The sequence below is a fragment of the Cyprinus carpio genome, chromosome A3 (assembly GCF_018340385.1).
Source record: "Cyprinus carpio isolate SPL01 chromosome A3, ASM1834038v1, whole genome shotgun sequence".
Classification (NCBI taxonomy): domain Eukaryota; kingdom Metazoa; phylum Chordata; class Actinopteri; order Cypriniformes; family Cyprinidae; genus Cyprinus; species Cyprinus carpio.
The window spans coordinates 3490272-3516256 of record NC_056574.1 but is presented as its reverse complement, the minus strand read 5'-3'; the positions used below and the strand labels follow the sequence as shown (position 1 = coordinate 3516256).

The 25985-nt window shown below is 36.6% G+C and overlaps 1 protein-coding gene across 1 annotated transcript; it reads right to left on the bottom strand.

Moving 5' to 3' along the window:
- Window positions 1-5212: 5212 nt before the first annotated feature.
- Window positions 5213-19956, bottom strand: LOC109109400 (SEC14-like protein 1). Its single transcript, XM_042715402.1, has 9 exons — window positions 19953-19956; window positions 19075-19163; window positions 18899-18969; window positions 18467-18638; window positions 18189-18316; window positions 17863-17995; window positions 15457-15708; window positions 15055-15233; window positions 5213-5818 (listed from the first exon to the last, which is right to left on the bottom strand). The coding sequence occupies exons 1-9, from the start codon at window positions 19954-19956 to the stop codon at window positions 5713-5715; spliced, it is 1134 nt and encodes a 377-aa protein (XP_042571336.1). The 3' UTR covers window positions 5213-5712.
- Between the last annotated feature and the right edge of the window lie 6029 nt (window positions 19957-25985).

Genomic DNA, 25985 nt, shown 5'->3' with positions numbered 1-25985 from the left:
GCCTTGTTCCCATTTTCCGTTATCAAATAACTCCTTTCCTTCATACACATCCTCATTACTGCCAAACAACTTACTTATCCCCCTTTCTAATTTATTTACCTATTGTATCTTTTATTTATTCTTTCAGTTTCTCTTCTATTTCTTCTTCCATAGTCTCTACTTGTGCTTCTATTTCTCTATTTTCTCTTCATTTTTTTTCTACTCCTTCCTCAAATCTTGTTTTATCTTCCTGGTTTGTTTCCATTTTTTTCTAATGCTGTACGTGCCTGTCTATAACAATCAAGTTGTAAATACCCTTTACTTTTCTTTCTGTTTTGCCTCTGTGTTTTTACAGCTGGTTCCTCTCTACCGTCCATCTCTATATGCCCCTCCATCTCCAGTTCTCTGTTACTCCCACTGTTCCCTTGAGAATTGGGAACTCTACCTCTGAGGGAAATAGGGGGAGGCTCAGAAAATACCTTTCCCTTTTTCTCTGTCCTCTTCAGTATTTTCCTGGCCTGTTTTAAACTTTTCAACATGCCCTCACCTTCCTTCTTAATTATGGCTATTACTTATTTTTCTCTTTTTCCCTCTTTGCTTCTCTTTACTTACTGATGCTTTTAGTTTTGTGGTTTTTTAATTTATCAGAGTTTCCCTCTCCTCACACAGTGCTACATCGAATGTCCCTTCCTTTGGCCATTTTGTCATCATATTTTTGTTCTCTTCTGCCATTTGTTTGAGATCTTTTTTATTAGCTATTTACACAGTGGACATTTTAATCCTATTATTTCCTGCCATATCTGAGTGGCTGCCATATCTTTTCCTATAATATTACAATCCAATATATATATTTTAATTCTATATATTTATTTCTTTATTTAATTATCTATATTTGTCTATATATTTATCTATCAACTTAACTTATCTATTTTAACCAGTTTTTCCTAATTTTGTCTTTATTCTGTGACATGCCTCTTTGTATTTAGTTTTTAATTCTGTCTGATGCATTTACACTTTTTTGTATAAATTGATAATCTCAACTCTAATTTACTATCACTCAGTATATATAAAAATTTCTAAAAATAATTTTATTCTTATAATAATTTTTAATCTTATTTATCTTTACTTCTCTTTATTATTTTGTCTGCACTAATATATTTTTTTATATATATATACTTATTTAACTTAATGCCTTGCTCTCACTTCTACTGCACTGGTCTCAGAGAATTTTCTCCTACTCTTTTACACAGACATCCAAAATGCAAAAGCCTATAAAAGATCTTGATTAAAATTTTATTGATACTATTTTCCTTAACGCATTCACTCCTTCTAAACCCTTTCATCCTTAGTCCCTTCATCCTATAGGGCTCAATCTCTCATACTTTTGTCCCTTAATTTATAGGGCTCATCAATCAATCATCCCTCTCGAATGCGGTACCAGCTGCGTCCAATCCTGTCAAATCACACTTAAGTGACGGTCCAGGAACAGTGCGCAGCTTTTACCCACCCAATACGGAATTTATTTATTCAAACATTCATCATCACTCACACAGACATTCGTCCAGACACAGTTTCACACACACAACAAAACATAACACTCTCCCTTGAGTGACCTGTCAGTTCTACTCGCTCTTTCACTGATGCACTTCCTCCATACAGTAAAAAAGCAGTACTCTGCAGGAATTTATGCCCATCCGTTCTGACCTTTGAGTAACCTTTCACCTTATTCTTTCTCAAAGCGGTAGCCATGGGTCTTTCCGCGCGATTCTACATCTGCTTCTCATTTATTGCTGTCCTTCTTAAGACCAGTCTTCAATAAGCACAGACCCTTACATGCAATGAATTTCTGCCTACACCATTTAGTCTTAATTTAGGTCACCTATCAAGCCCTTCCTTACATTATACTAAATAGGTGTATGCAGTTTTTCTTCCGGAAACAAAACCCCCCATTTTAATTTATTTAATTCTAAATTAGGAAGAGCAGATTTTAAGTGACCTTACCACTCAGAACCGACCGTCTAACAACACACACACTAATTATATAAGCAAAAATGCTTACCTTATTCTATGGTGGCCACCACTGTGTGTTGCTCATCAGTCAGCTCAAAAGCGGCCGTCCACTCTGCTACTCCTTTCCAGTCCCTGTTCGGGCGCCAAATTAAGTGTAGTATTGTCTGCCATGGATCTGAGGAATTACACTCAGTCTTGGGGTTTTGTTTCCAGAAGATAGACTTTATTTCAGAGAGAAACAAAGCCGAGATGTTCTCTGTGAGAAGATCTCTCAAATGTTATGTGGTATCTCCTTATATACAGTATACAGGGCGTTACAAATATTTCATAATTTTACTTAGGCTTACAATTAGATTCCTCCCTAGAGAGAAGGGCCCCCCTACTTGTTATGGTAACGAGAAAGGCCCTTTTGTATGTCTTTCCAGATGTTTCTCATCTGGGTCTGTACATCCTGGCCACGTAGGCATCTTTCTTCCTATACTTAAACTATAGGATTATAATTGAATAATAACTGGCAATATAAATGGCTAGATTCACATTGATTATACTTGAATAAATAAAAATCTTATTAATAAAAATCTTCTACAACATCTGCATGAACGAGACACACACTGCTGTGCTTAATAATATACATAAAAAAAAACAAAAAACAAAAAAACAATATCTGTATGTTTGTCATTCTTTACAGTTTACAGCCAGATGCAAGAACAGTTTTCCCCCAGGTCATATCCTACCTGAACAAGACAACACATCTCAGGACTGCACATCTGTAAATAGCTTTCATCTGTAAATAGCACACATGCACATTTACAATTCTGTCTATTGACATTTTATTTTTCTCTATATTTTATTACTATATTGTTATTTATAATTGATTGTCTAGTCTCTTTATTATTAGTGTTTTTATTACATTAAATGATATGTCTGCACTTTGTTGGTACTTTCTTTACTGGGCAACAAAGCTCTTACTGATTCTGATTAGTTAATATCAGACACACACAAAGGAGGAACACAGAATAGGCATCTCTTTAATTCAAATTTAATAACTTTGAAAAATGTAAAGGCGCTATAATTGTATATTACTTCAATATTTTTTCACATACAGAATTTGTCAAAGGAAAAAAACAGATATGTAACATCTCACAAAAAAAAAGGTACAAGCAGAGGAAGAAAAAAATGGACATAACAGCTAATAGCCCTCAAACACATAAGACCACATAAACACTTGAGATATTCAAACATAATCCAGGTTGGTGTTTTTTATAATGAGAATTATCATTACATAGAAAAGATGGGATTCTGTGAAAAACGCAAACACACATTGATTTAATTCAGCTGGTTCATTCTCATTCTAAACATTCTAAACTCAATTTACAGAATGAGAATATTGGTGCTTGTTTATGGAATGCTGGGTGGGTGTGAAAGCCCCTAGATTTACTTCTTAAACACACTTTTCTGATCAGTTAAAGGCAGGTGTATAAGGAAGACTACACTGTGATGTGTAGACTGACTAGACTGTGTGTGTGTGTGTGTGTGTGTGTGTGTGTGTGTGTGTGTGCACACATGTCAGAAAGAGAGTGTGATTTTGGACACATTAGTGGCCCTTATACATTTACTGTATAGATGCTTGCATATGGCAATATCATGGGTCTGATCTAGCCAACAGAGTAAGACACACAAATTAAAATGACTGACACCGATAAGTGAAGGAGGTGAAAAAACAACCACAAGTTCATACAAATCATATAGAATTCTCTTTACAGTAAAGCATTACCGAGTTACACTTAACACACTGGTCTTATTTGATCTTTGCATTATTCAAACAGCAATTTGTTAAAGATTTTAAGAATTGTACTGTAAATAGAATCTCTCACTTTTTCCTAAACTCTAAGCATAAAACAAGTCTACTAACCTGTGCATGGTTAAACAATGTTAAATTCTAGAACCATAAGCTCAAACTCTTATCTGACTGGCAGCTTGTAGTCAAATGAGAGGATTTCAAAGTACACATGGTTCAGAGTATGTGCTTCACAGGTGTTTAGAAGTTTTAAGGGATGGTAGCTTGATATAGGATTTCTGTAGAAACCCAAATTGCATTTAAAGTTGTACTGTATTTACACCCATTTGACACGCTAAAAACATTGACCTATAAACTTGACAGTTGTAAAATAATCCTAAACGTTTTCACGACAAAATGTCATTTTTTAAACCATTAAACAAAATATTACTTGTTCCTCCTTTACTTTTTTTTACTGTTATTACACTTCTAGAATACTAGTACACTGTAAATGTATCATATTACGATCAACATTCTACAAATGACATCTAAAAAGTAGTTGTTAAGTGTAACAATCTCCTTTTCCCTAAAGTGTCCTGACCATGAGATCAGGACTAATAAGGCTAAGAAATGAAGGAGAGGGAGTATTTTTATTGGCTACAGCACGATTTAAACAACTGGTGCAAGATAAATATGAGTACATCCATTGTCCTTAGGTAAAAATCACCTGGATGCAGGCATATTCTCACAGGACATTAAGCAGGTGAGACTATTTGCAGGTTGTCAAACATGTTCAAATCACCTGGATTAAAGGAAATGCTCTCATCAAATTATTGAGCATTTTGTTTTAAACTCTGATTGATATTCTAACCTGAACAAAGTCTTTAAAGAGCATGCTTCAGTAGATTGTGTAACCTCACACCATTTCAAGTTTTTGCTAATAGAAACTGTCAAACAAAAGAGGCAACCGCCCCCCAAAAAATAACTTTTCTTTCCTTTTTCTTTTCCTTTATAATACAGAAAAAAACAAAAACAAATGAAACTATTCTGTTGGAGCAACAATAAAATTCAATACGAATCTTACACTGCCTCTCTTCCAGTAAAGCTGTCTTTAAAGAATGCTTTGACCAATTAATACGAATGACCGTTCCAAGCACTGATTGGCTGACTGCATAGGAACTGATCAGCAGCAAGTCTGAGGTTCGATATCAAGGCATTTCCAAAAAGCCAAAATGCAAGCTAACACTAGTAGTAAGCACTGAAGCGTACTGTGACTATTTCACTAAACACTTTGCCATTTTCAAACCGCAAGTCTAGCCACACACTAACAATGAGGAAACAAGCTTGTAGCACCCAAGAAGGCTTAACCGTCTCCTTAAACATTTTATGATAAACAGAATTTCAAATAGTACAAATTTCTTCTAAATTATTGCAGAAGCCCTCCCACTGACCTACCTGATGAGCTCCTAGTGATATGGCAGAACTAAGTGCATATATGCAGGTATGTGCAGTATTTGAGATGTTTAAGTGGGCACGTTCATTTTAGGCTCTTTCCCAATCTGAAGAACGTGTATTGCTTAGTTCAGCATGCAGTCCATGGGAAATGTAGAAATGCACAGTAAAGTGTGAGCTCCTTCAGACATTCATACAAAGCACAATCAGCCTATGAACTGACCTGCGGCTCAGCTGAGCACTATGGCGAAGCAGATTCAAGCCCTTTAACAAACAAACAAAAACATACCAAAAAAAAAAAAAAACTACCACCACCAGAATCCTTTCAGGTAAGGATATCTTTTATACTCTTTTTGTTGTGCGACCATGCTTCAGGTCCTTGACATAGAGTGATACAGTGTTGGGATAGATAACAGAGGAAGAGTAGTAATGGTTTATTGGGAATCTAGAAACTGAACTGATAAAACATTTTGGAGGTTAAATCTCTTTCTATTCTACCTGGAGATCATAGAGCTGGACTGTGACTTGCTGGAGGATGTGGTGACGGTGCTGAGCTGAGAGAAACCACTGTGACTGGATTCCAGACTGGTCATTGAGCCCCTGAGATTAAAACAGAATCGAATAGCGTGTGAGAAATTAATAAGCCTGAAAACTGTAAATAAAATTCTGTAAGAAAAAAGGTTTAAGGAAAACGTGTAGATCAGTGGTTTCCAACCATGCTCATGGAGGCCCCCCAACACTGCATTATTTCCATGTCTCCTTAATCAAACACACCTGATTCAGATCATCAGCACATTAGAACAGACTCAAAGACCTGAAATGGTTGTGTCAGACAAAGGAGAGATGCAAAATGTGCATTGTTGGGGGGCCTCCAGGAACGTGGTTGGGAACCACTGGTCTAGATACTTTAATTGAATAAAAACCTGTAAAGCTACACTTGCTCATGCATATTGGCTTTATCTGTGTTCACATACAGACGTATATGCCTTTTCTCATACTTGACATTAAAGTTAAATGTGCTGAAAATTTATCTTAAAATAAAAAAGGTTATTAGTGCAAATATTCAAGTTATCAAAGCCCATGCGAGTTTAGAATCCTCACAAAAAAAAAAAAAAAAAAAAAAAAAAAAAAAAAAGATGTAAACCTTACAGGCAGACAATGTTTTTTTTTTTTTTTTTTCTGCTCATTTACAAGCCATAAGACTACTTTAAAAAATGTACATTAAATGCTGTTGCTTATACAAAAAACACACTTGAAACATTTTATCATCTTGGGCATTCATTGGCTGGTTGGCAAAAAATAAATATCATACCCTGCTTACACAATCAAGTAAAGTAGCATGTCATTTGCCAAAAACATTTGACAAGCACTAGACAGAGCATTTTATTAGTATTCAATGTTCCTGTTCTTCATGGCTTCAGAATACATTATTCAAACTCCCTACATAAAGCTCACAAAACTACCATATTAAGGCTTTTTCAGACCAAGTCTGATGCAATAACTAAAAAGTTTGCTAAAAAAATGGCCCAGTATAATGTAAATCTACAAGAAATTTTCTTGAATAAATAAATAAAATACAAATTTGCATGCCTGAATCAAAATGCACTCCAGTCATTCACATGCAAATTACAACCCACCCCAAAACAGAAATGCTTGCACTCTTCTGCAGTGGAACTATGGAAATAGTAAAAATAGTGTGACTAAAAAGCACTGAAATATAGGAATACCAAGGTTTTTGGTAATAAGTGGTCAAATACTACTATTATACATAAATGGTTAATACTAATATTAACACAGATATGCAACAGACATGATATAAGGAGAGTATATTAAAATTCCTTGCCATATCACATCTTTTCCTTGATTGTTCCCACTGTTTTTCATCATACAGTGCTATGTAAAAATTCCATGTAAAATCAACCTGCAAGGGCTTATATGGAGGTTGGAGGTTGAAGGGCTTATATGCTCTGAGAACAGACACTGCACTAGTGATACAAAACACACAGGTCTGTTAAGAACAATACTTTTAATATAGACAAATTATTATTAGGCTGGGCTACTTTACATTTTTTATGTCTCCTGTATTCCAAGTATTTTCCAAGCAAATTAACTGCACGTTTTTATCATGTGTAAAATTACTGATTAACATGTCAGATAAAAGCAGCTCGTTTTTTTTTTTTTTTTTTTTTTTTTTACACCAACAATATACTATAGGCATACTAACAGAAATTAGGTGATTTTTCAAACTTGATGTGCTGTTATGGTAGGCCAGTTTCAAATCGCATATTTGGCACACTGCCTTTCTTGTCCTCATTCAATTTAAAGTGCTCCCACACAGCTGAGGTCTTCAGCATGTTTGTCTTCTCTTCCAAATGAAACTAATCATGACGTTCATGATGTTCACTCATGGGCGATTCATATTCAAGCAAATGAGAACCGTTTCACAGGGGATAACAGGTTCGAGAAAAAAAGAAAGAAAAGAAAATAATATTCAAATCTCAAAATTAAAAATTCTGGTCCAGCCCTAGTGTGAACAGGCATTGTATAAAACCAAGTAGAGACTTAAGTGGATAGGAATTCTATAAAATCAAGTAAAAGGAAATTTTACCATGATACTAGACAATGCGATAAATGCTGAACCTACACAGCCAAGAACATACTGGAATTTCAAAAAAGACACACACTTGCATTTGAGGTTTACGGGGACTCTCGATAGGTGTAATGGTTTTTATACTGTACAAACTGTATTTTCTTTCGCCCTACACCCACCCGACACCTAAACCTACCCCTTACAAAAAACTACTGACAATTTTTTCATAAAACACCATTTTGTATGTTTTTTAAGCGTTTTGTTTTCCGGGGACACAGGAAGTGTCCTCATAAACTATATATACACCAGTACACACACACACACAGAGTATGCCTGCATCCAAAAGCTGAAAAATTCTGTCTGCAGGTGGGGTAGGAAGGCGACTAGGCATATCCGAATACAATGATCATGTCTACTGAGATACCTTCATCTGATCGATTTTTGAAGGCAGATAAGATTAGATGTTGGCCTATCCTTCGCTGCCTTTGATATCCCACAAACCTGTGCATTCCATTCTGTAACAGTTCATGTAACGATTGATGGCCAATTTATGTGTGTGTGTTTTTTTCTTCACTTTTTATGTGATTTCTAGAAAGAAATTTGTATTATAGTAGTTGAATATTCGCTTAATTATCACCAAAAAAAAATTGCTGTAGATTTTTAAATGGTTAAGCTGCTTCAGAAGTAAGTTTCTTGAGGTACCTCCATGCACAAATGTTACCTGCAAAGTCATTGCCTGTTAGGGCATCAAGTCAGCTTTGGGACACACCTCTTAATCGTTGAATTCAGGTGTTTCAATCAGACCCATTGCGGCAGGTGTATAAAATCAAGCACCTACCTAGCCATCCAGTCTACATTTAAAAAAAAAAAAAAAAAAGGGTCATTCTGAAGAGCTCAATGAATTCAAGCGTGGTAATGTGATGAGTCAGTTCATGAAATTTCATCCCTGCTACAAATTCCATGGTCAACTGTAAGTGGTTTTATTGGAAAGTGGAACCATTTAGGAAAAGCACCAGCTCAGCCATAAAGAAGACCACATAAAGTCACAGAGCAGGGCCACAGACATCTGAGGTGCGTGGTGCATAAAAGCCTAATTCCATGGCTGAAGAGTTCCAAACTTCCCCTGGCATTAATATTAGCACAAAAACTGTGTTTATGTTTATACTACAATAAGGGTGTCACAATATACCGGTATTGACGATAACCGTTATATTCAAAGCAACGATTATCGATACTGTGTTAATTTAGTGTGTGACGATATACCTGTATTAGCGATAACCGCAATATTTAAAATGAACTGTTCTCTTATGATAACACCACATGTAAAATACTCCAGCGCCAGTACCTTGTTAAGCGCCCAGGTGGCAGTATTGTGCCTAACGCTGACACCTGTCACACAAGGAGACGACGCAGAGCTCGCAGCTACTCTGAGGACAGTCGTGTTTGTCAGAGTAAGTTGCCATTATTTTACTAGTCATAGAATGGGAAACGTTATATTAACCTGTTAACAGCGGTTTTCTGTGTTCATATATTTAAGTAAAGGTTGATTATTCTAATAAGTACCACGTTTTCTTTACTCGTCTTATTTTTGTATTTGCAATCCATACAGCCTGTGTGTAGTAACACTTTATTTCCTTGTTCAAATCTATTAATAGTTACATGATTAAAACTCATCTTGAAAAACTGAGTGACCACATTGCTACATTAAACTTTGTAAAATGTTAAGTTGGTCGCAGTGCCATGCACTTAATGCCTCATCTGCGGTCATTCTTTAATAAGGTTCATTAGTTAACATTAGTTAACATTTATAAATAACAAATAATAATGAACTATTTCCACAGTGTTTAAGTTGATTAGCTGATTGGCATGTCACCATATTCTAATTTGTTGAGTGAATTGGTGGGTTTTTGTTAAATGTGAGCCAAAATCATCACAATTAAAAGAACCAAAGACTTAAACTACTTCAGTCTGTGTGCACTGACTTTATTTAATACACAAGTTTCACAATTTAAGTTGAATTACTGAAATAAATTAACTTTGCCACGACATTCTAATTCCTTTAATGTTAATAAAACAACAAAACACAAAGAGAAAAATCACTCACTGCTCTTGATTGAAGAAATTTAAAACAGTTGCTTTAGGAATCAGTTTATATAGTGTTTTATATTTGTTCATTCAATTTCTTGAATGTTCCTGCTAAATACACCTATTCTACCTGAAAATAAAACACACTGTTTGTTTTATTTGTATATTATGTGTAGTTGTAATGTGTATCTTTAGCCCTATTCGGACGGGACTAGTTTTCTAAACTACGTTTGAGTTTCGATTCTTACCACCTGACGTCTGCGATTTTCATGTACCAATTTGGACGGGACTAACATCTTCGTGTTTATTACAGAGGTGGGAGGGTCTGTTTTGTGCATCCAGGCGTCACAGAGATCACGCGTTCTGTATGCGTGCATTGCATATAACGTTAGTCATTCGGGTCGATTACCATTAGTATTATTACACAATAAATACTAAAAACTAAATGGCTAGTATAGCAAAACCATGTTAATGTGTGGTTTCTTTAGTTTAATTTGTTTTTTGTAGTAGGCTAAACCCATTTTTAATTTTCATAAAGGTACATCTGTAATTAAAACATTATGTAACTGAGTGCATAAATGAACGTGAGTAACGTTAATCTTACCTGACGCTGATATTACAATAGCCAGTATTAACAGTTCACGTGATCTGGCTCTTGATTTTATTATTTTTATTTTTTTATTATTATTATTTCTTTGCCGGGAAGCAAATATATCAAACATGCCCACGGTAAGAGCATCTACGGTAATTCACGTTGGCCAAAACACACAAGGAAACGCGTTGTGAAATAAAATATCACCGGCAATCACAGACATTTGCATTCGGACAGGATTAGATTTCTCAGAGGATCACTGAGTTTGCTGAAAAACAGTAGGTAATTCGCTCTGGAATTATTACAGAGGTTGTGTGAGAAAAACACATACATGGCAGATTCGGACGGGATTAAAATCACCAAGTAACGTTACGTCTGTGAAACACAGATTTCTCTAGACCCCCTGTAAAAGTAGTCCCGTCCGAATAGGGCTTAAGTCATTCTTTTATTTTTGTTATTAAAAAATAAGAACAAAGATTTTTTTTATCATTTACTCTCTGACAGCAGATCGTCAGCCATATCACCCTGCAGCCCAAGACCGGTTGCCCACTGAAGCTAAGCAGGGCTGAGCCTGGTCAGTACCTGGATTGGAGACCTCCTGGGAAAACTAGGTTGCTGCTGGAAGAGGTGCTAGTGAGGCCAGCAGGGGGTATTCACCCTGTAGTCTGTGTGGGTCCTAGCGCCCCAGTGTAGTGATGGGGACACTATACTGTCAACAAGCACGATCCTTCGGATGAGACATTAATCCGAGGTCCTGACTCTCTGTGGTCATTAAAAATCCCAGGATCTCTTTCAAAAATAGTAGAGGTGTGACCTCGGCATCCTGGCCAAATTCACCCATTGGCCTCTGACCATCATGGCCTCCTAACAATCCCCATATATACTGATTGGCTTCATCACTCTGTCTCCTCTCCACCAATAAGCTGGTGTGTGGTGGGCATTCTGGCGCAATATGGCTGCCGTCGCATCATCAAGGTGGATGCTGCACACTGGTGGTGGATGAGGAGATACCCCCTGACAATGTAAAGCGCTCTGAGTGCTTAGGAAAGCGCTATATAAATGTAAGAAATTATTATTATTATTAAATATTTATACTTAATACTTAATTTTTTTATTTATTTTTTTTAATCTGGACTACAACATGCCCTAGATATGTAGCGTATCAGACCCGAACCAGACAAATGAAAGATTCGACCGTGAGCATGGTTGAAACATGAGGACCCAAATTCCACAGAAAGGCAACAGGATGTTGTAAATGAACTCCTAGCACCACAGTCTGAAGCAAGATAACCAACCAACTCTTTTCAGAGAACCAACTCTTGACAATTTCAATTCAGAGAAGAGATTGTCAAATTTGGGGCAAGTAATCCAGATTGATGGTCAAAGAGATGCACAGCCTGACCATCACATGTAAACCCATGAGAGTAAACAAAATCGTTGGATTGACTTCCCCCACCTAGCAGAACCAGACTGAAATTCCTAAGGGGACCTTTTAACCTCTGGTCTTCACAGAACATCCTTATGTCAAAGAAAAGCAGAGAAACTGTTTTCATCTTCATTTTGTGTTCATCTACAGAGGAAGTAATCTAAAGGAATATCAGTCCATTGCTTAACTCCATATCATAATATGAAACCCACACATTTGACTATCATGTTTCTAATCACTTATGGTGTATGTCTTTTTAATAACTATTGAATAGCTTAAGTATTCATATTCATGTTTAGTATGTGTGTGTTCGAATCTTCTTGCTTGAAACGTTTCTGACCATCAGTTATTTGTCAAATGTATCATATTCTTATCATAGGAATCATGTCCAAAATTATACCCTGCAAGAGCGGGAAAATTCGGACCACGTGATTGATAAGATAACATATGATTTATGAATGGGTAGGACAAACATCGCAATACCCTGAGCAAAGACAATATCTAATTGGTCAAGACAACATTTGAGGCCTGCACAAATGCCCATTCTAAAATACTCAGGACACCATCAAATTTGGCTTTTCAAATTTTGCTTTTAGCTATTGCATTTAGTCATCACTTTAGCGTTCTTTGAGCGCGGTTCCAGCGTGCTTCGGCCTGCACGCCTGCTGCTTCTTCGCCACGATGAGAAGAAACACCACCTAGTCTCGTCAAACTTTACTTCTGTTCTTTTACTTTAGTTTCTTTTCTTTTCCATTGAGAGTTTTGTGTTCTGAGTTAAGTTTTGTCTCCGAGTCCGATCTCGAGTACCCATCTAAAACTACAACCAGCCTACAACTCTGCATCATCAGCCAACGCCCAACCACGGGCTTCCCCAGACGTCACTTCAATGACTACTGAACTTCCAGCCAATCAGCAACCTAGGGAAACCACCTTTTCAAGGACAACAAAGGGAACCCCCTTTACACAGGCAACACAAGTAATGTACCTCCAGACTCTGATCTGTACTGGTGTATCTAGTATACTTTTAACCTCACTGAGGAACTCAATATGAGGGTTAATTAGATAACTGATTGTTGTTCATGTCTATGCAATTTCACGTATTGCTGTAAACTTGGGATTTCACATTTTCATTCTCTTAAACCCATTCTTCCCTAACTTTCTATCCTCCTGCGACTTTTGTGAATGTGAGTGCGTGTGCTTATTTGTTAGGTTAGTTTATATGTCTTAGATTTATCTAATAAAGCCTTATTCATATTGGAAAGAGAAGTATCTTGTGTTTTGTGCTTACAAGTTAATGTCTTAAACTGCCGATCTTGTTACTGTGCTAGTTAATAGTGTTTTCACTATACTTTGGATATTAATATCCATTGCAGATTTTATGTTACACGGCTCGTTCAATGAATCGCTGGCCGTTTCAGTGATCAGCCGTGAAACAGTGATTCTGTTCAAATTCCCTTTGAAATCTTAAATGATTCCCTTTGAGCTAAATTGACCTGTTTCCCTTACAGATATTGTTTGAAATTGTTTTGATTCTTTATTGTTCATTCACACTTTAGGGCTTCATTAGCTAACATTAATTAATTAATTAATTAACAAACCTCCAATGAAAAAAAAAATTCTGAACATTCATTAATCTTAGGTATTCCAATATTTAATAACACATTGTTTAAATCGAAAGTTGCAACTGTGTTATTTAATGAGCTAACATGAACTAAGACCTAACAAAGATTAATTACTTCTGTAGCAAATGTAGCTATTGCTCATTGTGAATGTTAATGCATTAACTAAGGTTAACTAATGAGGTCTTATTGTAAAGTGATACCTAGTGTTGTCAAAAGACCCGGTACTTTGGTACCAAGTCGGTACTAAAAAAATTAAAATCTCACGGTACCAGGTTTCTTTAAGTACCGGTGGTACCGAGTACCCGGTCAACCCGGTTCTTGACGCATACAGCGCTATGATTTCAGCGAAGCAGAAAACGCGGACGGAATCTCAAAATCCAGTCATGAAAATTAAATTTACATTTTAATATGGACAGTCACGGAATTTGTCAAAGTAAGCATAAATTAATCAAATCAAATCTATGGACCAGTATCTGTAAATGTTAAGCTGCAAAAGTTTGTTGAAATATGAAACCTGCATGTTCTGCGCGTCTCTGTGTGAGTGAATGAATGAATGGCAGAGACGTGCAGTTTTGTTTACTACATAGACTGAAGCGCGTGACGCTTGCAGTAATTTCAGCATCTGCCGTCTCAATGAGGACATAAATACATAAACATCATCACCAGAACTGTTCTGAGTCATTTCACAAGCATTTTACAGTCTCATTTGAGTAAAACCAGTGTCAATTTAAAGGTATTCACGGCAACCCATCAAAATAAAAGTTCATTTTTCCATAAAGGCATTGTGCTAGAAATATTACTATTATTTAGTAGAATGTGTGATACTGCTACTACTGTTGAAAAAATTAATAAAACTATTTTTTAAAGAAATAAAATCACACAATATTTCTTCCATGTTTTAATTTTAATAGCAAATCCCCTTTATTTACCAAAAAATAAATGTGTTTAAATTTCATTAATTAAAAGACAAATTAAATTTGGGTGAAACTTGTTTACTGTTTTTCTTAATTATATTACTAGTAGAAAAACTTTAAACACAACTGTAAATAAGTATAAAGAATGGCATTGGTTTTATTTTTAGTGATAAAAAGTGTGTGTGTTTTTTTTTTAATTAGCATATTTTTGTGTTTTGCTTTGGTACCGAAATTGGTACCGAGAACCGTGGATTTTCACTGGTATCGGTACCAAATACTGAAACTACAGCACCTATACAAAACTACAGATACCTATGGGTCTTTATAGTTCTTTTGCATTTCAATCTGTGTAAAACTTTATGTTTATGTATAATATGACCCCTTTAATAAGACTATATTGGTAAAACTCAGAAGCAGCCAAAACAGAAAAGTAATAGTTAGTTTAAAATAAAGAAGCTGGAATTATGGCAAACAAACAAACAAACAAACAAAACAAAAAACATTCAAGTCATTTGGATTAAAATAAAATTTAAAATGACATTAACTAGACAGTGATGAAATGATTACAACAGATATCACACAATTCAGTACTGTTCAGTATGTTTACCTAAAGTCCTCTGAGCACAGAACCTCAGTGTAGTACATGACTTTGCACTTGTCAGAGGACACCTGTAGAGTTGCCAGAACATCATCCACCCGAGGTAGGTTTGTGGTGGCACATGCTGGCATAGAGTGGAACTTACATTGCAAAATATAGAATCCTGGCCATCGCGTCACATGTGAACCCTAAATGGTGTGTACATATGTTAAGCAGAGTGGTTAAAACAAGGGAAGGAAAAAAGATGGAATACAATTTTCAAGACAACTCTTTTAACTCTCTCTCTCACATGCAAAGAGGGCATTTACATAGTCTTAAAGGTACAGAAGCAAAGTATGGTATGACCACTATGAACCTTTACTATGGCAACTCAATCAGCATAAAACTGGATGCTGGTTGTAACTGACATACCTGTACACTTTCTCCCTCTTTGCAGGTGAGGGGTGACTCCACCATGCTATAGTCCTGTCCCAGCAACCAAGATTTATCTATAAGCTGCATGTTGTTGCCTGCAGGAGAGGTGATGCCATGGGTAGCCAGCGGATCTTTCCTCGGTGGCTGTGGAGCCCGTTTAGAGTGATAGATATTGAAGATCACATCACCTTTACATACATCAAAGTCCCAAGTGATGACTGAGGAGGCATCAATGATCTCAATCAGTAGCTGAAGGGGGAGATATAAAAAGAGAAATTGTTTGTTAACTAAAACTGTAGTTTCATTGCTGTCCAGTATGTGGTATTCTGCGTATAATAAAATAATAATAATAATAACGTTAGACCATAAGGTGAAGCCATTTTTTGTTCCCATACATGGGGCACTAAATTCTTTTCATTCCAATAAAATATCTATTGTTTTTGAGCAAGAAAATAAAAGTTCTCCATGTGTAATCCTACCGTTAATTTTTTTTATTAGAGTTTAAAGTCGGCAATAGTTATTTCCTCGCATAATTGTATTTTGATCATGAGCTTCACGTCACATGTTTCCCGCTAGACCAATAAGGTGGCCGCTTTTCAGAATGACGTAAATATGAGTTCAAGATGTTTGCGCCCTTGTTGTCACTACCGAGTAGTGAAGAGGAGGAACTTATGGCCAGACCTCCTTCAAAACTATGTAAAATTAATCACAAACAACGCTATAAGCATCTCACATCCACAAAGGATTTTACACCACACGGTGGATACATTCAGAAACAGTGTCAAGCAGTGTTGCAGGTAGTCCACTGCAGTTGCAAGCAAGGCAAATGTAAGACTGAAAGATGTTCCTGTATGTCTCCAAGACTGTGTTGTACTGATTTATGTCAGTTAAGGTGACCAGACGTGCCACTTCCCGGGGACACATTCTGCACAGGATTTCTAAATGGCCTAAAATAACCAGGTGTTGGTTGTTTGCGCTGTGCAGAATGATCATTGTATAACATCAAAGTACGTGTCCCCGAGAAGTGGCATGTCTGGTCACCTTAATGTCATTGTCAATATTGTGCAAATGTTTCCCAAAAAATAGGAAAGACACACATAGGTTGAAACTCTGATTAGAGTGACAAGGGATTACTGATGAGTAAAGATGTGCTGTGTCATATTTTAGGCTGATTTTGAGCTGTAATGAATCTTTTGTAGAGTTGTCCATTTTTGGCCTTATTGAAAATTAAAGGGGGCGGGGTAGCATTTTAATTTCTATGATTACACAGTGCCTACTAAAAATTTCTATGTATAAAACATAACAGTTTTTTTAAATTTACAATGTGTATCTTTGATTATGCTTGGTGACATTCCGTGAAGTGTTTTTCCTATGAATTTTCCATATTTCATGGTCTGCATTCACACTTGAATATACTGCATTCACACTTGAATATACTAATGCACCAATACTGGTCTCAAATACTTAGGTACATGTATAAATGTCAGTTTGAGAGTTATTTTGTGTTGCTAAAATGAATATAAATGAAGTTAAAAGCAAAACCAGCAGTATAAGATTTTAGTTTTTTTTAATTCAAAATTATATTCATTTATGGTTTGTGACAAAAAACTGCAGGATATTTTGCAGATAACTTTTAACCTACAGTCCAAATGGTTGTTGTCTATGGAAAATGCATTGAAAAAGTAGTGCCCAGGTGCGGGAATGAAAATCACTTTTTACCTACTTTTTCCTAGTTAACCTTATGGCCTATGTTTCTCAGACCCTGTTTACACTAGACCATTTTCATTTTAAAACGCATAACTTTTGCTACGGTTACGCCTATCGTTTACACTACTCCAGTGTTTTCGACCCTCGAAAACGGAGACTTTTGAAAATGCTGCAGACCCCATTTTAGTTTGAACGCTCCAGGGTTGCGTTTCAGTGTAAACGGACCAAAATTGAGACTTTTGAAAATGATGGCGTGGCTGCCCACATTTGTTCTGTGTATCCTTGACGACCGTGTAAACAATAACATCATGCGCATTGTTATACCCATATATGTATAGGTAGATTCCCCATTCAATCGCTCCAAGCACATAGACGCGTCCGCGATCTAAATAACAGGGAATCTACCTATTCATATCTATGGCTGTACATGGATGAATGGTCACATGACATGCGTTTTAGGCTGTGTAGTGTAGATGGAGATCGTTTCTGAAACTCAGCGGAAATGCCAGTGTAGACGAGAATCGTTTTCATTCTAAAACGCCGTTTTAAAACGAAAACGCACTAGTGTAAATGAGGCCTCAGACTAAAATCAAGTTTTTATTTTTTTTTATAAATAAATCGTAGATTGTGTGTTCATACTATGCAAATGCACCAAACTCGTGCTGCATCATTTTGTTTATAATGCATAAGTCTGACCTCATTTGGTGCTCCTTTGAAGATGCTGGCACTTTGGTAAATAGTCTCTGTCCAAAGTCTGATCTCATCATTCTCCAGTTCTTCTGCAGTTCTGTACAGAGATTTGGGAACCAGGCCACCCTGGCACTTCACACTGCACATATTTCACAGTGCTATAACTTTAGTTCAGTAAGCCACTAAAACCATACTAAGGTGAGACACATACTGTAATATCCAAATTTGAATACATGCATACAGATAATCTTACTGGGAGCAAGTTTTACTATTATGCAAGTGAATAGACACCATTCAGTCGCAAAACCAAAATACAATTACACACCATACACTCTCCTCCAAGGAAGTCAGGGATGATCTCTTTATCAATGTAGTCCACAAGACCGCCAGGGCCCTGGTAGTTATTTCCTGCATGGATCAGGAACTTCTTTCGTGTATTCTCATCAATGAAAGGGCTCACCTGTAAAGAGATAAAAGAATAACTTCTTACAAATGGGGGTTAATGACTTGAACAAATTAATATGGCATGTCATGTTAAAATGCCATTACCATCTTTATTTTAGCAGAGAAGATCAATTTAAAAGCAAAAGCAAACAGCTGTGTCTCTAACCAGTGTCCACAGGACAGGAAAGACTCTGGGAGCTCTGAGGATGAGTAGACGGCCCAGGGTCTCTGGGTAATTGGCCTCCACCACCTCAATAATCCTCAGCAAAGCTTTGACTCCAGGACGCCACAGATGCCTCATATTGAGCCCCTCAAGATCAACAAGACATGTCCAACAACTATAGGATGATAGAATGCGTATTTAAACAAAAGATTATAGGGGGCCTCTCATAGGGCTTGTTGTAGACAAAATGCAATTGACTGTATTAACTGTAAATACTGGAAGTGTGTGTTCACGGTGTATGTGTGTTCACTTGGATGGGTTAAATGCAGAGCACAAATTCCGAGTATGGGTCACCCTACTTGGCCACACATCACTTTAATTCATAATATTACACTTTATGGTTACAGAAGAAAAATCTGCTTGTCCTGTTAGTACCTAATTGGCCGACCAAAGACTTTGGTGTTCTCCTCACAGCATCTCAGACCCTCTTCATTGATTGACAGCACCTTAAAATTCATATATGCTGTTAGATTCTGCATTACTCATTTGAATTCATATGAATGGAATACACCGGAGAATATGATGGAAAAGTTAATTATAGAATCTCTTACATGCCTGAGCAGGGATTCTTCTGCAAGTGCTTGAACCAGTCCTTTAATGTCCATATGTCCTAGGCGTAGGATATACAGAGGCCTGCCATCTGTAGAAAGCAACACAGAACCACAAAGGTTTAAGCATGTGAGAACACAACAGACCAGATTTTTTTACTAACATGTTAATATTGTCATGTCATGCATTCGTTTGTTATTTATTGGCACCATCCTGTGGCAGTTTGGTGTAGCGGCAGGGAACGCTAATAATTGTTAGCCATTTTCTTAGTGGTTGATTAGACCATGTGACTCTTGGATTAAAGGTTAACCAGGAATTAATTGCAGTGTTCCAGAGTTTCTCCACGCGGTTGTCCAAGAAGTTTTTTACTTTTTTCCTTTGCGTTGTGTGCCTTGGAAAGGCTTTCCATGTAAGTCTATTACTTTTCTTCAGTGTTTGTAAGAATGTGTATGCATGTATAAATGTGAAATTCATAAGTTTAAAACTATTACTCTTAGGTGATGACAATGCCAAGCAGAGGTTGAATGTAGCCCTTTGTTATGTTTGTTCAGATAACATTGTAAATTAATAAGCATTTATTTGTGAACTCTCTGTAGCAAAATGTTTGTAATTTTTATGTGTTTGACTAACAGATCGAGAAGCTCATTAGCTAGTATGGCTGCTGTAATTGGAAGGCTGAATTCCTCAAAAAATAATCTGAAATCTTGATTGAAACAGCTCAACTGCAAGTGACAGAGGCTCACATAGGAGCATCCCTAGCAACACTAAAGCAAGAGAGTAAGGTGGCAGCAACCCTTGCTGAGGCAAAGGTGTTGGAGGCAGCGGCAGAAAGTGAGCTCGGAGAAGGGATTTCCGATGTAAGAGATATTCCTGATCACACCCATGATTACAGTAGGTGGACAGCCAGAAGGGGTAATACCGCCGCTTGTACTGCCGCAGCAGGGCCGCGGCGTTAAAAGCAAGTCAGTCATGTGTTAAAATCATTCGCGAAACTACCGCCAGATGGCGCAAAGGCACGGGTTGCAAACTAACGGTAGCACTTTATTTTACAGTCCTGTTCCTCATGTACATACTTTGTACTTATTTCAGTAATTACAATAACTATGTAATAACTAGGTACTAACCCTGAACCTACCCCTAAACCTAACCCTACCCCATGTAGTTACCTTGTATTACCAGAACTTTCTTAGATAAATACACTGTAAGTACACTATAAGTACATATAAGTACACGTACTGTAAAATAAAGTGCAACCAAACTAACTGTAATTTTAAAATGTTGGTTTGTAAATGGAGATGAAAGGATGAAGTAAAACAACTATAACATTAAAATATAACATTGTAACATCCTTAAAAAACATTAGAAAATTTACAGTGAGTTCATTTTAAAACCTGGGATAGTCTTAGGCTACAGTCTATGCATCAAAAATTAAAAGAAAGGCTCTTACTGCATCCTATTTTTATTAAACAATCATTACATATATAGGCCTATATATATATATATATATATATATATAATATATAAATATAAATATATATATATATATATATATATATATATATATATATATATATGAGATATATATATATATATATATATATATATATATATACGGATTAAAAAACTAAATGTTTTCATTTCGGTTCATTCTTAGTAAGAAAAAAAAAAATCCTTCAGGCTCCATATACAGAGCGAAATGAGAACGGTCCTGCATTTAGAAATAATTATTATTAACTCTGCTATTATTCTTGATTCTTCAAACTGCTAACACTTTGCATTTTCAAATTATGCCTTTACTATGTGACCAAAAATTGAGAATTTTCTGTTTCAGCAGTTTGATCGCGCTGGTGCCTCATGCGCACATACAGATGGTAGACAACCAAACTGCAAGTCAGTCGCGTGTTAAATTAATTCGCGAAACTACCGCCAGGTGGCGCAAAGGGACGGATTGCGAACTGAATGTAATTGTAAAATGAGATAAAAGGAGGAGGTAAAACAACAATAACATTATGATATAACATTGTACCATCTTTAAAAACCATTAAAAAATGTACAGTGAGTTAATTTCAAAATGTAGGATAGTCTTAGGCTACAGTCTACTCATCCAGCAACAACCGAAAAAACAATAACAGAACTGAGGAAACTCACCTATAATGCCTTTAGTTGGTCCAAAAATCCATTACATTCCAAAAAAAATGGTGTAGTTACACTGGAAAGGGTCCAGACTATCCAATTCAGTGAAATATTTAGTCCATAGCACATGTATATGTTGATAAACATCCATAGACTGAAGCAGTACAATCAAAGATTAGCCGATAGAGCAATCAATACATCTGTGTTTTCTCATGTGTAACTTGTGTTTGCCTGCACAGATTGAGACACCCCTCGCTGCAGACTGTAGCGCGGTGACGTCACGTACATACGTCACGTATGTGTTTACCGCGCATGCGCAAAGTGACGTAAGGTATGTCTTTAGCACGCATGCATGTGTAATTTGCATTGCTTGATGACGTTAGTTGTTTTCGCGTCTTGCGTGCATTAAAATGCATGCACGTACTTAAAAGAATACTCTAATAAAATGTTAAAGTATTAAAGAACATTAAGGTGTAAAAAAGACGGGAAAAACAACAGTAAAATATAATACAGCAAACACCACATATCCATTATTTTAACCATGTTTCATCTGAGGTAAAATTATACGGAATTACAGAGTTTATTCTGTAATATCTGCATAGTATTTTATTTACAATATATTAACATTATGTTGCACTTTACTTCACTGTCTATATTGTAATATTACACTTTAATGACACCTCATATATGTCTTATTGAGCTATTCAAGAGTAAAACAGATGAAAATCAGTCGTCAGCTCTAGTAGTGCAGATGGTAAAACGTGTGTTGTTTACAATTTGATGCAATCGACCCGGGTTTGAGTGTTCCTTTTGACTTAAAGGAGCCGTATGTAGGATTGTGGCCTAAACTGGTACTGCAATCACTATAAAAATACTGTAGAGCGGTGTATCCCCTCCCCCTACCCCCTGACTCGAGGTTGCCAGATGACGAACAGACGTACACAGTAAGTTTTTTTTTCTGTTAATTATGTTTATGCTTCATGAGAGATATTTTGATAAGTAATTATGTATTTAAAAAATGTACTAATTGTCATTAGTTAAATATAATCGTAAAGATTTATGCTCGTATGTGACAGTATAATAGTAAAGATTTATGCTCGTATGTGACAGTATAATCGTAAAGATTTATGCTCGTATGTGACAGACAGAACGGTAACTGTTAGTCTAGGCTACTGTCTCAATTACGTTTCAAATTGCCATAATGGGCGTGCTAATGTTGTTTTCCTCAGCGTCTCAGCATAATGACAGAGAAACGGGCTCCTGTAATGCATTAGTTTGCATACGTCCATGTGAGCTAACGTTATGTTACTTTGCACAAACATAAATAACTTTGTTCGACTGTCATGAATATATGAAATGTCCATTGACATCAAGTACAAGTTAGCCAAGCATAGATGAATCTTACCTGTCCAGGAGAAAATTAGCAACGTTGGCGTCTGTGCTTCAAATTCTTCTCCGTTTTCAGCCGTCTCCATCTTTCAAAAGCATCTCCAATACAAATTCTGGTTTTATTTCGGACTTTGTCACGACGAATTTCCGAATTGTAACGAGGTCTTTTTGATTTAGTAACATTAGACATTTTTATCCGACTGGAGTTAGGGTAGGTTACAGCAAAGCTGGCAACACGGATCCCGAAACACTACTGACTTCGTGATTGGTAGATAGGTGGAGGGAGGCGCGTCAGGCCAAAACACAAAATGACAACATCAACATCAGTTGAGGGCTGCAAGTCCACTTTTTAAATGACAATATCCTGGCCGGACTACTGTTGTCAGTGATATAAGTATTTGAAATGAACATGATTTCTTAATGTCCAGTGACACATCAGGGCTATTGTATGATTAATTGAAATAGATTTCTTACATACTGCTCCTTTAAGTTTTTTTTTCTCCTTTTTCAAATTTCAAATCACATCAGAAAAGCATGTATTTTCAATAAAAATGAAGGAAATAATCAAAAAGTTGTGAGGGAGGGCTTTATTGTCCCAATAAGGTGGCATCCATTTAATAATTTGAATTAAAATTATAATTTACCACTCAATAAGTTATTATTGCATACTGTTTTATAATGTACTACAATACTGAGGTGCAGATACTTGCCACTATTTGCAATAAGTATAAGTTGCAACCTGGAACTCAGGTTGTATTGTGCAGAAAATGCACACCAGTTCACAACACTTAATTTATATAAAAGAACAAACGATATTAAAGCAATATTAAATCATTTTGAAGAGCCATACAAAGAAAAGACTTTAAATGTATTTTCAAATATATTATAGGATGGTGTTAGAAAAAGTGTTATTTGCTTTTTCTGTAAAGTGATTTAATTTATAACCAGCATTAACATCAACTAAATTAATAAAGTTTGTCAAGTCAAAATTTAGGTTGGCTTGGCTTGAGAAAGTATAGCCTGAAATTTGAAGTTTTTTCAATGTGAAAATTTTACAGTTGAGGGCAATTTTATTTTATTTTTTTAGATTAGATTAGATTCAACTTTATTGTCATTGTACATGTAAGGTACAAGGCAACTTAATGCAGTAAGCATCTAGCTAGAAGTGCAGTAAGCACTAAGAACAGGATATACAGTGTTTACAATATGTTACAAATGTACAATAAATCTACAAATAAGGCAGTATTATGGACATAATTTACAGATTTTAAATACTAGCAGCATGATATACAGATAGGTGTACTATGAACATACTATACAGATGGATTATGTAAAAGTGTATGTACACTATAAGCAGAAACTATGAACATATGAACATCATTTACACTAGTGCAATGGACAGTAATAAAGTGCATAAAAAATATTTCAGTGTGCAAATGGATTACTCAGTATTCTGGATGAACAGACAGTAGTTCAAGTAATAACAAGTTACTGTTTTTTGCTTGTTTGTAAATAAATAAATAAATCAGATGTAGTGATGAGGAGGGGGAGGAGTCTGTGTGTGTGTGTGGGGTGGGGGGGTGTTGGGGGGGGGTGGGGGGGTGTCAGAGGGCAGAATTCACTAAGTGAGTGAGTGAGTTAAGTGACGTGACATACAGCCAAGTATGGTGACCCATACTCGGAATTCGTGCTCTGCATTTAACCCATCCAAAGTGCACACACACAACACTGAACACACACACACCATCTGCACCTTTGTGATCCTATCTCCGACAGTGTTATTCCTGCTTCCTGCTTGCCGTGCTGCTGTTTTGTGATCGTAGCTCCGTGTATATTTTTTTTTCTGTAGAATTTATATTTTATATTATATACTTTATATTACTATCACTCTCTGTTGTTTAAAGTGATAAAATATAACTTAATTCCCACCATATTTCTGATATTATCTATCAATCTAATCTGATTAATTTGATCGTTCACTTTTATTTTAAATCCGCGAGTGCAGTGCACCTGCATCGCGTTAGCACTCGTAAGCTTGTCATTAGCGTTTCCATTTGTGCCTATCGCTGTTTTCTTTCCTCCTCTCCTCTCTCTCGTTACTCTCTCTCTCCGGTTTTCACAAGTTCATCAAACAACTGTGGTAAGAACCCTTTCATCAAGCACGGTGAGCAATGGCTTCTCCTGCTATTGTTATTTGCACTGCTTGCCACATGTATAGTTTATCTATCTCTGTCGGTGATGAGTGATTCACATGTGATAAATGCAGGGAAATAGTTAGGCTGACAGAGAAGATTTCAGAATTAGAGACACGCATCCAAACTTTAATTGAGGACAGAAAGAATGTTAGGGGCTCTAGATACGGCTTTGGATGCGTCTAGCTCAGGGAGTCCTGTACATTGTTCGGTTTTCGGTAACAGGGCCTTTGCAGCAGGGCAACTGGGTGACTGTGAGGCGGCATAGTCGTGGGTCTAAACACCACTCTTCTGTTCCGATCAAAACATTAAACAGGTTCTCCCCACTCAGTGATGCACCTACTGAGAAACCTGATGAAAGTGCTCTAGTTATTGGCGATTCTATCGTACGGAATGTGAAAATAGAGACACCAGCCACCATAGTCCAATGTTTACCGGTAGCCAGAGCGCCTGACATCTTAGCAAATTTAAAAGTGCTGGCTAATGCTAAACGTAAATACAGTAAGATTGTTATTCACGCCGGTGCTAATGATGTTCGACTTCGCCAGTCGGAGAACACTAAAAATAACATTAAAGAGGTGTGTGAACTTGCAAGCATGATCTCAGACACTGTAATATGCTCTGGTCCCCTCCCTGCTTACCATGGTGATGAGATACATAGCAGATTGTCATCACTCAATGGCTGGATGTCTAAGTGGTGCCCGCAGAATAACATAGGTTTCATAGACAATTGGACAAGCTTTTGGGGCAAACCTGACCTGTTGAAAAGAGATGGTCTTCATCCCTCCTGGGGTGGTGCCGCTCTTCTTTCAAAAAAAATCTCACATAGTCTTAGAGTTTGTACTTGACTAACTGGGGCCCAGGTCAGGAAGCAGACAGACTGGCTAAACCGACTGTCTGCTAGCCGCCTCCAGTCACAGAAGTCAGCTAATTCTCAGCACATAGAGACTCTTTCACCTAGATATCACACTATAGAGACTGTGTCTGTTCCCCGGGCTAGAAAATACAAAAAACGTCCAAACCAATTTAAGAGCGACAATTTAATTGAGGTTCAACAAATAAAAAACAGATGCAATACGGATAAACAAATGATAAAGCTTGGCTTATTGAATATCAGGTCCCTTTCTACGAAAGCACTTTTTGTAAATAATATGATCACTGATCATAATCTAGATGCACTCTGTTTTTGACAGAAAACC